Source organism: Bombus affinis, chromosome 14 (genome assembly GCF_024516045.1).
Source record: "Bombus affinis isolate iyBomAffi1 chromosome 14, iyBomAffi1.2, whole genome shotgun sequence".
NCBI classification, from domain to species: domain Eukaryota; kingdom Metazoa; phylum Arthropoda; class Insecta; order Hymenoptera; family Apidae; genus Bombus; species Bombus affinis.
Genome location: NC_066357.1, coordinates 8,299,133 through 8,311,040, shown reverse-complemented (window position 1 = coordinate 8,311,040; position 11,908 = coordinate 8,299,133). Strand labels below are relative to the sequence as shown.

Sequence of the window (11,908 nt, the reverse complement as noted above, 5' to 3'; positions counted from 1 at the left end):
ATTCGATTAATAATGTGTATTTGCAGTGCGAGGTTTGATGCGACCGGTGCACGGCGCGAAACCGTGGCCACTCCTCGGCACAGGGGTTGATTCCTCCGGACACGCGGACCTTTCCTGGCCGGGGGTGACTTCTCTTCGAACCTGACTACTCGATCAGAGTGCTCGTGTCAACGGGAAACCCAAAGTCGACGTGCTCGACGGTCTCGCGACACTCTCTCGAAGCAGTGCAGTGTGTTCGACTCGTGTGTCGATCCCTTTTTGACAGTCATTTGCATCGATCTTACATCTATTTTACGACGTTTACGTTCTCCTCGTGATCGTCCTACGCCACCCGATATCCGTCTTCTTTCTCTTCAAGGGCAACAGCGAGGCTTTATTCAAAACTTTCCCTTCTTGACACATTGAAGAATGGCGGGTAACGGCGTTCCTGTACTATTGGTCACTGCGAACGTCGGCAGTATCTTCGAGGAGGTGAGTTTCCCGGACTTTTTCGCATTCTCCTTTCTCGCGTTCCTCTCCGCCGTTCCACCGACCCTGAACGATCGATCGATCGTGCCCCGCGATTTACCTTCAAACGCGGCACGGCCTGCTTGTCTCCTTCCTTCGCCGTCTTTTCTTTCTTTTTCCAGTTTTTTTTTTCGCCTGTTCAAAGTTAGCTGCTTCGCGCGTCTTTCGTACGACGCTACGATAATAGATGATAATGCACTACTAATTCCTATTCGCTATTTACAACTACTCTTCCTTCATTCATCAGTTTTTTCCCTTGTTTTTCTTGCTATGTAAAGCTTCACGATCTTGTTCGCAATCCCGCACGTATTAATTGTAATTCTAACGCGCGCAGAATCGCGTTGATATTATCAACGACTTTCTTTCTATAATAGTAGATTCTGGTTAGTCGCGTGAATTTAGATCGAACCGAATTACGTTTTTCCATTAAGCGATAATAACAACGATGACATTGGCCGTACATGGGTTTTTGTTTAAGATTTAAAGTTGATCTGCGCGTATATACAAGCGATATATGAATGAAGATATGTTTTTAAATTTCTTTCTATCTTTTTTATTGATAAATGATAAGCATCTCTTTGTTTGATCGAAGTTTTGATCAAGATTACGAAAGTGTGTCCTTTTTACAGCCTAGCATGATGTTGAAAATTTGGACGGAAGAATTTTTATCTGTAAGTATTACAGATAACATGCGTTGTCATTGCGTAAATATAACGGGTATTTACATTCACGGAGAATGCTTTTCAGACTATACTGAGGCTGGATCCAAAATTTATTGCACTGCACTGCCAAGAAGTAGGTGGAAAAAATTATGAGCACAGCACCAGGCAGGTGGAAGACTTTGTTAGGTAATTTGTTATCTCTTTTCGTATTTTTAGAGCTTTGTCTACTGCACAGTCAGCAATGATTACATATATTGTATTAAGGATGTTAAAGATATTCCAGAAAATCTTGTTAAAGTAAAGCTTCTTGAAAGGCTTCCATTGACTGATCTCCTTAACCAGATTAATGAGATAACAGTTGCTAGTCTATGCGATAATATTTGTTTAAATATTACTGCTTGGCTTATATGTGAAATATTTATGGAGTATGATGTATGGAGTAAAATGTAGTAGGAGGTATGCCTTTTAAAAATTATACCAAGACTGATAGGTTTTCCTGATCACAATATTGAATGATTTAACGCATAAGTGGCAGAAAGGGATAAAAATAGATGATCACGCGTTACTCTATGGTTGAGTGAGCTACTTCAAAAGATGAATTTATCGAATGATATTCATAGGGGAGCAATGTAAAAAAAGTGTTTGAAAATATAACAGATCTTTAAGCTACTATGAAAAGTTCAGGATAGAAAGATCTTTGTGTTTCTTGTAAAGCTTAATTTAGTTTAATATAGCTATTTGTTGCAGGTTACTAATGTCATCGGAGGAATTAAGGCTGTTTGACAAAATTAGGGTATTCTTGGATGAAGATTATTCATCTGCTGAACATTTTACGGTAGGTTAAATTAAGAAAACTATGTATTTATAAAATATATATTATCATATATGGTTCTTAGTAGTAATTATATATAATTATGTTAATATTAACATTTTTCAGGCCCTTGGAAATTTGTACTTTATACATGAATCTTTGAAAGAAGTTTTGTTATGGGACTTCCAAGGTACAATGATTGATAGATTAATATTACAGTACCTGAGCGAATTAAAGTATTTAATAGATAAGAGCAAATTAAACTAAAGTCATTATTGTAATTTTAGAATGTACTTTTATACCAGTGGATGGAAAGGAGATTCATTCTGGTAATATAGAAGCAGTCACGACCAAAGAAAAAGCAAAGTTCCCTCAGGAATTCTTTCCAGAATGTAAATGGTCCAGAAAAGGATTTCTGAGAACACGATGGAGTATTAGTGGAACAGTTTTTGATCTCATAAACATACATTTATTTCATGATGCCAGTAATTTCATTGCTATGGAAACAGTAAGTGATTTTACCTTGTATTATGAGATAACTTTATGATTTACCTATTCTGATAATATATTTTCAGTTTCCATCCGTATACAGTAAGACGCGTAGAAGAGCGCTCGAGCATACATTAGATAGGTTTCATAATGATAAATATTCAAATGTACCATACTTTTTATTTGGAGACTTTAATTTTAGAACGGACACAGCCGGTGTAATCAAAGTAAGTACGAGAAAATTCGACGATGATGTTGCTCTTGCAGAAGTACAAAAAAATAAAAATAATCTGTACTTTTACTTTTACACAGAAACTTACAGAAGATACTCAAGAAAGAAGGTTATCAAACAAAGGAAGTATTTCGAAGCTGCAGTTTCATAATAAAGACGATGATCTCATATTAACATTAGGGAAAAAAGAATTTTCTTATTACGAGCATCAGAATGTTTTTGTGCAAAATAGTGGACAATGGGTAAGTAATTCGTTGTTCGAACTTTACGTTGTATAACGTTACTTATAATATTGCATTGACGATTAGGAAGACCATAATGAAATTACCAATATTTATGTAGCTACGTGAATATGACAGAGAGCTGGAAGACTTTGATGGAAGATTATTTGAATTTCCGATTAAATTTGTACCCAGTTACCCATTTGAGGAAGATGTCAATGAAGGATCAAATTATATGCAAACAAGAGTACCGGCTTGGTGCGATCGTGTTCTGCTGAGTCCTACCGCTAAAATGCTAGTCCAAGATGTACGAAATATCATTTATATCTTTTCTAAACGCGTATCTTTCAGACAAATATTCTTTTATGCAACACGATTACTATCATTTTTCAGATATCATCGCCGGATGCCATGGAATATGGAATAATAGGGCCAACAACTTGTATGGGCGATCATAAGGTGAGAGAGTCTTTTTTTTCTAATGTAAGAAGAAAGGTACTAGTTTTTTTAATTACTATGCTGGGTGAATATATTTACACACTTCCTAGTTATTATTCTGATGATTCATTCTTTTAATTATGGTGCAGCCTGTTTTTCTGGAGTTTCGAATGAATCTCTAAGCACTAAGGTACCTATCTATCAACTGTCTGCCTGTTTTTATCTTGGTTTTTCCATATATCCTCTACTTCTACTGATATTTCACTCCTCTATTTATGATTACATAGAGGCTTGTCAGTGTAGTTCGTTTCAGTATAGTAACACTTTTGAAAATCACTTATTTAACGATTCCCAATTTCATAATTGTATATAGCATTTTGAACACGTTGCCACCACAAAGAGTTAAGTATATTTTGTGTGGTCATCACAGGTATGCGTTCTATCGCCCTGATACTATTTCGTTCGAAAGATCATGCATAAGATTGAAAAGAGTTTGATACCCATTTTTGTAGCCAACGTGAAATACTTTTCAGTGAACTTTACCAAACGTTTAGCACCATGTTTCTATAGTATCGTATCAAAAGTACTTTGTTATATCGTTTCCCTGAATTACATTAATGTTAGTTAGACTTTTTATAGAGTCCTACCATACGAAGAATATCCCTCTCCATTTCTTCATAGAGATGCACGATATTACATAAGGATCGTCCATTTTTTCCCGTTTGCAGCCAGTCTACTTGAGGGCTAATCTCACCGTGGACGAAGGTATGATAAACTGCTGCAGCTTGTCGAGTGCACCTGAGTTTTGCTTTCGAGTGCCAAGCAATTATGTGGAATTGTTATCCATGTTGCTTGATTACGGTAGTTGCGCTAGTGGACAGGTTAATTACACGGACCGTTCGACTAATCTGTTGCACGCAGCACCCATTAAGCATGATCCTTATACCCCAGATAGCATGGACAGTCCGAGTCCAAATGCTATAATATCAGCCACGGGTGAACTCCCGGACGTAGACATAGATAATATGAACAACGTGTCCATGGCACAGTTTGTACAGACGTCGAACTTCGCCAGACGTTTAGACACAGCTGTGTCGCCTGCTCTCTTAAAATCCAAGTTAGAACTGATCGTTCGGAACAAAAAGCAAGAGGCGATGGACGCGGATCAAGATACAGCTGATATCAAAAGAAGCCCTAGCGACTGCTGCTTACATTCGTGGCCCAATGCTGAGGACTGTAAAAATGTATGGTCTGTAAGGACGAACAGATGTAACAGCGACCTGTCCTGGCAGAGATCGCATCTTTTAACCGAAGCATGGGTTCAAAGCAAAGGACAACAAGGATATCATTCGTTTGGAGATTTTATCAAACGATCGTCCTTGGATTCAACTCCGCCGAACGGTGTTGAGGGTTTGCCTTCTGATTTGATTATACCAAGGATATCAATAATAAATGCTAGTAACTTCGAATCAAACGAGAGTTCCGTGTACTTACACGACGACAAGTATAGCGATTATTCGGATAAGAAACTAAGCACTTACTCGGACGACCGAACAAAGAGCTTGAGCGGCGAGGCGTTCAGTTCAGGAAAGTCGGATGAACTTTGCGATAAAACAGACGACGAGAGCAACAGACTGAGCTTAAATATGAAGAAAATAGGAGTGAACGAGAGCGTTTATTTGCAAAACATAAATGAGCTAATAACGAAACCAGATAAGAATTCTTGTGCAATGGTGGTTAGTACAAATCTCTTTAATACTGACGGTAAGATGAGTAAAATGAGCGAGGAACGAATGCTTGAAAATAGAGAGAAATGCTTAAATCAAATTATAAATACATTAGAGAGCACGGAGGATAATAATAGTAAAAATCAACGTGCATTCACGGATGATGCGCTAGTTGATAAGACAAGTATTAGAAGTAGAAGTATAATTTCGGAGACGAATTTAGCAGATGAACGAACTTCTCAAGTATTACAAGTTATTGCAGAAACGGAACAAAGGACAATTCACCATAGGAGTGAAAGAGAAGACAGATTGCAGAATATGGAGGCAGAGAACATAAAATCAAAACAGAACAAGTGTAATGAGATAAATGTATGTACAAATGTTGAAGATTTTGATGCAAGTAGCAAGCAAACAGAAGTATCAAGACGTTGTAGCAAGTGTGAAATGATAATTTCACAACAAATTACAAGAAGTGATTTTGTACAAAATCAAAGTAGCAATGATAATACAGAGGACATTAAACTCAAACTCAAAGCATGTAACTCTGATATAGAAAATTATAAGGACAATATCATTGGGAAGGAAAGTAAGTGTCAAAAGTGTTGCTGCGTTATATCGTGAAAATGCAAAATCTTCACACATGTTCCTTATTTAGCCTTTCGTATATTGTAGTCATAATTCTCAGTTTCCACGGAATAAGAAACTATCCCAAGAACGAAGTTGAAGAAATCAATTATTAAGATTTATTTTATAAGAGATAAGAAATAAGAAGCAAGGAAAAAGCTATATTTTTGAACACTTAAAATATGCTACTGACGCTCTATCCGATAGCATCGATTTTCTATTGTACATGCATGTTGCAAGACGTTTTCATGTTCAAAGTGTCTTCTGCATGAGCATGATACTCTAATATCGTATCACGTCAACAACTATCTTTTTAGCGTATATTCAAACGATATAGTTACGTACTATAAATTTTCATATTCTAGATGCGCAGTTGAATAAGCAGTATATCATTGTTACGTAGTGATATGTTACGTTATATGATGTAGAGTTTTAATGAGTCCGAATATCCAGATGACTGTGTCAACGTACGATCTGTTAAGCAGTGTTACCAGTATATGTAATAGATACGTAAAAATCCCTAACGATTACGTTGTCCCATTTCGTTATTAATTTATTAAATAAGTTTTCCAGTCAAGTATGTATCGGGCGTCACTCGAGAAAGTTATTATCTTGTAATTTTTCGTAATCTTTTGTTACAATGTTTTTTTTTTGTTACAATGACTTAATTTTCGACCGTCTCGATTTTATCTTTTTGTTCACGTTTACGTTCTATTGCTATCGCAAGAATTCCATTCACAGCATTTTCAGCGTACAAGAACACGTGTGCTTCTATGTGCATCGTAACCCTTGCCAAATTTACTGTGTCCTATATGATAGAATATTAGAAACGTACGTGTAGACGCGACACGCACGTAGTCCATTATTTGGACTCGACTGCCAAAGTTAGTTTCGTTTTAGTTAATAGAAAGGAAGATATTAACTTATACGGTAAAATTGTTAGCCATATATCTTTACGTTGTACATAATCATTTAATGCTATCTTTCCTAATTTCCTATATACGTTTCGTTACAAGTTACAAGTAGTTTTTTTTGTGGCAATATCTAAAAGTACAATTTTGTAAAAAAATTGACAATGAGGTCCTTAACGTTTCCATGGAAGGTTCAAGCCAATTCAAGTCGATACTGTTTAACCGTAAAATAATTTGCATACAAATAAGGGTATCTGTTCCGTGTCTTGCCGAAAAAGAAATTGTACATAATACGAGAAACAGTGTTGCAATACTAATAGCCGTTTACTGTTCAAAACGTTACGCTCATAGGTACTTAGTAAAAGATAATTTATAACGTTTATTTTGCAAAACGAATTCCAGACCACATATTGAATCTGATCGTAATAAATATCGCAGATTCGAGCAATCGATTTATCATGCATTTGTTTCCGGTTCTATTGTGCTTACGACTTATAAAACGTTTTATTAGTAATTATTATTTTCTCCTCGCTTGTAAATATAAATTTATTTTTAATACAACCAACAGTTGCTTTTTTTATTTATATCCTTTGATTTACGTGATTACGTGTTATTGTTATTTGCACGTTGCACCGTAATGCATCCTTAATACCTTATTTTATATGGTAGAGCAGATCGAAGTAAAATCAAGAAAATACCTTTAAAATTTCGAATCTGAAACAGTAATTGCTTAACAATAGAAAGAATAGTGACAGAAATTAACCTGTTTGAATTATTATGACTTCCCGCCATTTGCTTTTCCCGGAGCCAACTTCACGACGCTCCGTAAGTTTGAAGTTTTATTTTTAAATAAACCGTTAAACTCAAACAATAAACTTTTTTCCACGACAGAGATATATTATATGCAACTAATATTTTATAGCAATTAGAAACATGTATAAGAGATATACGTACACGTGTACTACCTTCATCTGCTCTGCTAAGATTCCGAAACAGTTGGTCAATGATTGATTCTTGGCTGCAGACGTGATGAACGAGGCGTCCGAATCGGGTACGATGTCCAGCTTGAGCAGTCGTGAGATATTCAACAATAATAACGACAACCACAGCAACAACAATAACAACGGCGCGACTACCATCACGAGATATATTCATATTAAACACGCAGATTCGTCGGTTAAGATTTTTCGAGAAACGACCGTCTGATATTGAATTTATTATTCGTATACGGTTACCACTTACAGCTAACTATTTCACGTTATGTGAAATAACGTTTCACAAGCTTATTGTTGCGAGATATTTTAACGGTTTTACCGGCAAACTAATCTTTGCGCAGATTTCGCCGCGACGCTTTCGAAATGTCCCAATAATCGAATATATTCGATTTTATTCGATTATCGACTTTTAGAATGTTGATCGCGTTCAATGATCATTCAATCGATAATCGTAGATCGCCCATGCACTCGCGTATGGACGAAGTTGCGCGATTCGTTAAATCGAGTCAAAGCAAAATACTACAATTATGAACCGTTTTGCTGACGACGGACGTGCGACGATTGCCGCTAATACTGGAGCGTGCTCTCGGTGTGAACTGCTGTTTGCCCGCATACACGAAAAGCTTTGGGTATGTTTACACGAAACTCGATACGTTATTAGTAATTTCGAAGTTATTAATGTATTCACTGCGGATTTGATTCTCATTATATTACATATGTGTTTAATAGATACCAATTATTACGAAAAACTTTTTCATAATTTCGGGATTTTTAGTTCATGTGCCAAATTCAAGTCGATACGATACATAATCCAAAAGTATGTGCCGACTCGAATGTGCATCGTGTGCAGTGAACATGTTAAATTCGAAATACTTCCTGTTGAAACTATACAATAGAGATGTTAGAAGAAAAAAAAAGACGAGATCTTTTTGAGAATTGTTAATGTGACGAAATCGTTGATACAATGACGCGTATGACGATTATTGCATTTTATTCGTTAAGTGTCTTGGTGTTCCTACGCTACGTTCTTTCAGACAGTTCTTCCCAAGACTGCGAGTCTTGCAAATGATTTGTATAATTAGACGAGCAGAGATTCACGATAAAGAAAACGTTTCCATGAGAGATCGTTTGATGTGATATTACCGTGGTACCTCACTTTTGTTGGTTTTCAGTGTTAGAGATCGCGAAAGCTGAAAGAAGAGTATTGCGCTACGATTGCTGCCAATATCAATTCGACTTCACTTTTTACAATGTGATTCAATTATAATTGATACGCGTTGTCTCGTTGAATTACGTTGCAAAGAGTTAATGAGAATCATTTGCGAAAGAATAATTACGTACAAAAATGAAAAATACCTATTCCCATTTGAAATTTTGTATGTAATAATTCCATTGCAATTCTATAATGTGCACGGCATTTTTTACTCATACATTGGCGTCGAGTTCCACTGAAAAAAATTCCTCGTGTCAAAATATGTATCGCCGTTTTTCTCTTCTCTCTTTTTTTTTATATTATTTTATCGCTACAGTGTTAAATAGCAGTAAGTGCATTATTTTCGACGCTCAAACAAACCATTACCAATCTCTGATGGAATTTACTTGAAGCACTCGATTCACGATAGTATCTTAATCCGATCCAATTGGACTAAATTTGCGGGTACATTCCATTAGCGTAACCACTAGCTAGGGAACTCAAAGCTTCTGGGAAACTGTTGGCAGGTACTCGAACGTCGTTAATATAGGAAATACAAAGTTTAGACGTGGTAGATCGTATGTATTTGCACGCAAAACATATCTATATTCCTCTATCGACATGCGTACGATAAATGTACACTCGTTATAATCCCATTGCGGATGTTTGTCACTACTTAAAAATTCTTCAAATCCTTCCACTGCCCCCCGGTTACGTCATTCAATTCACATTTGTTGATGTTATATGGAAATATGTATAAGGATGTACCAACATCATAGTGTCCATAAAGTATAATGGATTATGTTTATTCGTTTCGTTTGTGATTTCCATTATACTCTAAATACGATAACGCGAAAGCGATGATTCGAATGACTTAAACGCGATGCTATATTGTTATACCACACTCCCTTGCGATGAAAACTCGCCAATACCGCGCTTCTCATTTCACGCTATCAAAAACGATCATTGTCCATGATTTGTCCTCTCTGCAGGAAAGTAAAGAATATTTTAACATCTTTAACTTTGGCTCAATGTGTAGCAATTTTTTCAAGAAAAATATTCCTTATACTACATAATCTAAATTATGAAATTATAGAAGAACAATTTTCAATCGACAATAAGTCGAGATATAAATCATCTTTTATAATGTCGATTCCTCCATGTTGCGAGTGTTGTTTCTGACTACTAAAATCCATTATTATACACGTAGTATTATTGCAAAAGATTGATAAATTGAACAAGGATCGTTTTTGTCATGAGGCCCTTGATTATTGCCTTCGCCTTTGGTGCAAGCGAAGGTTAGTTATTTTATATGAAGGTTTACTATATCTCGAAGAAGTCGAGACGTTTACCTACGACTGCTTTTAAATCCGTTCCATCTTACATACAATTTCGCATGTATAGCGATAGTGATAAAAGTAAGCATGAACAGCCATCGCAAGAATCGTAGAAGCTAATTGGTACCTTGAATAAGTCCTCGCGCTCATTTAACGAAAAGCTATGACATGCACTCAATTACTGTTGTAACCCTCCAATTCCCATCGCTCAGGCTACGATGCAAAACATGCTGAATTTTACTAATTTTTGTCTCTATTGGTGGATGAAATAACAGATTTCAAGAAGTTGCTATTTTTATTCAAAGTTACTAATTTCTTACCATATTTCATTATTAGAATATGGATGTTCGTTCAAATTCATATTTTCATGAAAATAATCAAAAGGATGGAACGTAGATAGAAAATTGTTATGAATAAACACACTGAAATAGATGCTAAACTGCTGACTAGAATTTTTTCAGGTCATCCGAATATGCAAATTACTAATTTGCTTATATCATAGAATAAATAGAATATGACACTTGTTGATGCTTATGGGAATTAGATGGTTATGCTACATTTTCTTGATTATTGTGGCGATTGGTATTTGAAATGTCTGTTTTCGAAGTGTATGTCAATGATAATCGTAAGCCATTCCTTGAGAATTAGACGTAAGATAATTAAAGGTAAAACGTACAATTCGTCGATTGGAAACTTAATGGGGTACCTGATCTGTTTTGACCAACGTATAAAGTACACTAGAATTCTCGTATCTATTATGGAGGATTTCTAGGTATTTCCTAAGTTAATGAAATGCTCGACGCGATCTTAATTAAACAATATTGTATTTTACTCTGTGCAATACCTGGAAATGCATAAAACGTCGAATTGTACACTTTATCTGTAACACAGTAATTTAACTGGATGTACTTATTAACATGTATGTAAGATTAAGGATTTGACGCTTTTACCAGACTGGTTTTAGGATCTTCCGCGCGGGCAAGTTTTTCGAGAAGATTTTTAAAAAAATTGTCACATACGTTTAATTACCTTGTCATCGATAAAAATCGATGATTTGTGCTTTTATATATCTTCATAGTTTACAAGCTAGTTGTTTACAAGCTAGTAAAAAAAAAAAAGGAAAGAGTTTGAGTAATCGAAATGGCAAAATTAATAAATAGGTAAAAAGTTAAAGTCAACAAATGATAATTAAGATTAGATTGAAATGCAAAGTACGCTATCGAAATTCTTGCTTGCTCTGATGTTTTATGAGATGTTTTAAGAGAAACATTATTTCTTCCGTCTTTCGACGGCAAGTGAACGTTGTACTTTTATAAATATGAATGTACTTATATTTTGTACTGACAGTACCTTGCAAAAATATAATATGTTAAATAATGAGATTACATGTGCATGTATGATGTACGTTACGAATAAACGTTATATAATAGGAATACTTCTGATTTGAAAAGTGACCAAAATCTACTGACGAAATTAAATGATGGTTATGTTGTTTTGTTGAGTCAAATGTATATTATATTGTCACATTTACTTCATGTATTAGTATAGAAAAAGAAAAATAAAATTATCGTTCTGCAATATGTGCGTACACACGTATTTTCCTTTTTAAAATAATATGTATGCCTTGCAAAGTACATTAAAGTAATCGATTCAGCTGATCCAGATTCAGGATAGGATTTGTCAAAGCAAAAAATATATTCTATATTCTATATTTTTTTGTATTTCAAAATTCATTCACATAAATTTATTTGTACCTCATTTC

At 35.3% G+C, this 11,908-nt stretch overlaps 1 protein-coding gene across 6 annotated transcripts; it reads left to right on the top strand.

The window, feature by feature from the left end:
* The first annotated feature begins 322 nt into the window (after positions 1-322).
* On the top strand, positions 323-11,724 carry LOC126924280 (inositol polyphosphate-5-phosphatase A). 6 transcript variants are annotated; one of them, XR_007713475.1, is made up of 13 exons: positions 323-471; positions 1,137-1,178; positions 1,255-1,355; positions 1,917-2,004; positions 2,107-2,170; positions 2,268-2,488; positions 2,556-2,696; positions 2,782-2,943; positions 3,044-3,229; positions 3,316-3,381; positions 3,510-3,550; positions 4,042-4,125; positions 7,647-7,740. XR_007713475.1 is itself a non-coding variant. In XM_050738583.1 (13 exons), exons 1-11 carry the CDS (start codon positions 409-411, stop codon positions 3,540-3,542), a joined length of 1,167 nt encoding a protein of 388 aa, XP_050594540.1. In that variant the 5' UTR covers positions 323-408; the 3' UTR covers positions 3,543-3,550; positions 4,089-4,125; positions 7,647-7,740. The 6 variants fall into 6 exon arrangements, 5 of the variants coding, with proteins under 5 accessions (XP_050594540.1, XP_050594538.1, XP_050594537.1 ...); XM_050738583.1 differs by having other exon boundaries at positions 4,089-4,125; XM_050738581.1 differs by lacking the exon at positions 3,510-3,550 and having other exon boundaries at positions 4,089-4,125; positions 7,647-11,724.
* Positions 11,725-11,908: the final 184 nt, after the last annotated feature.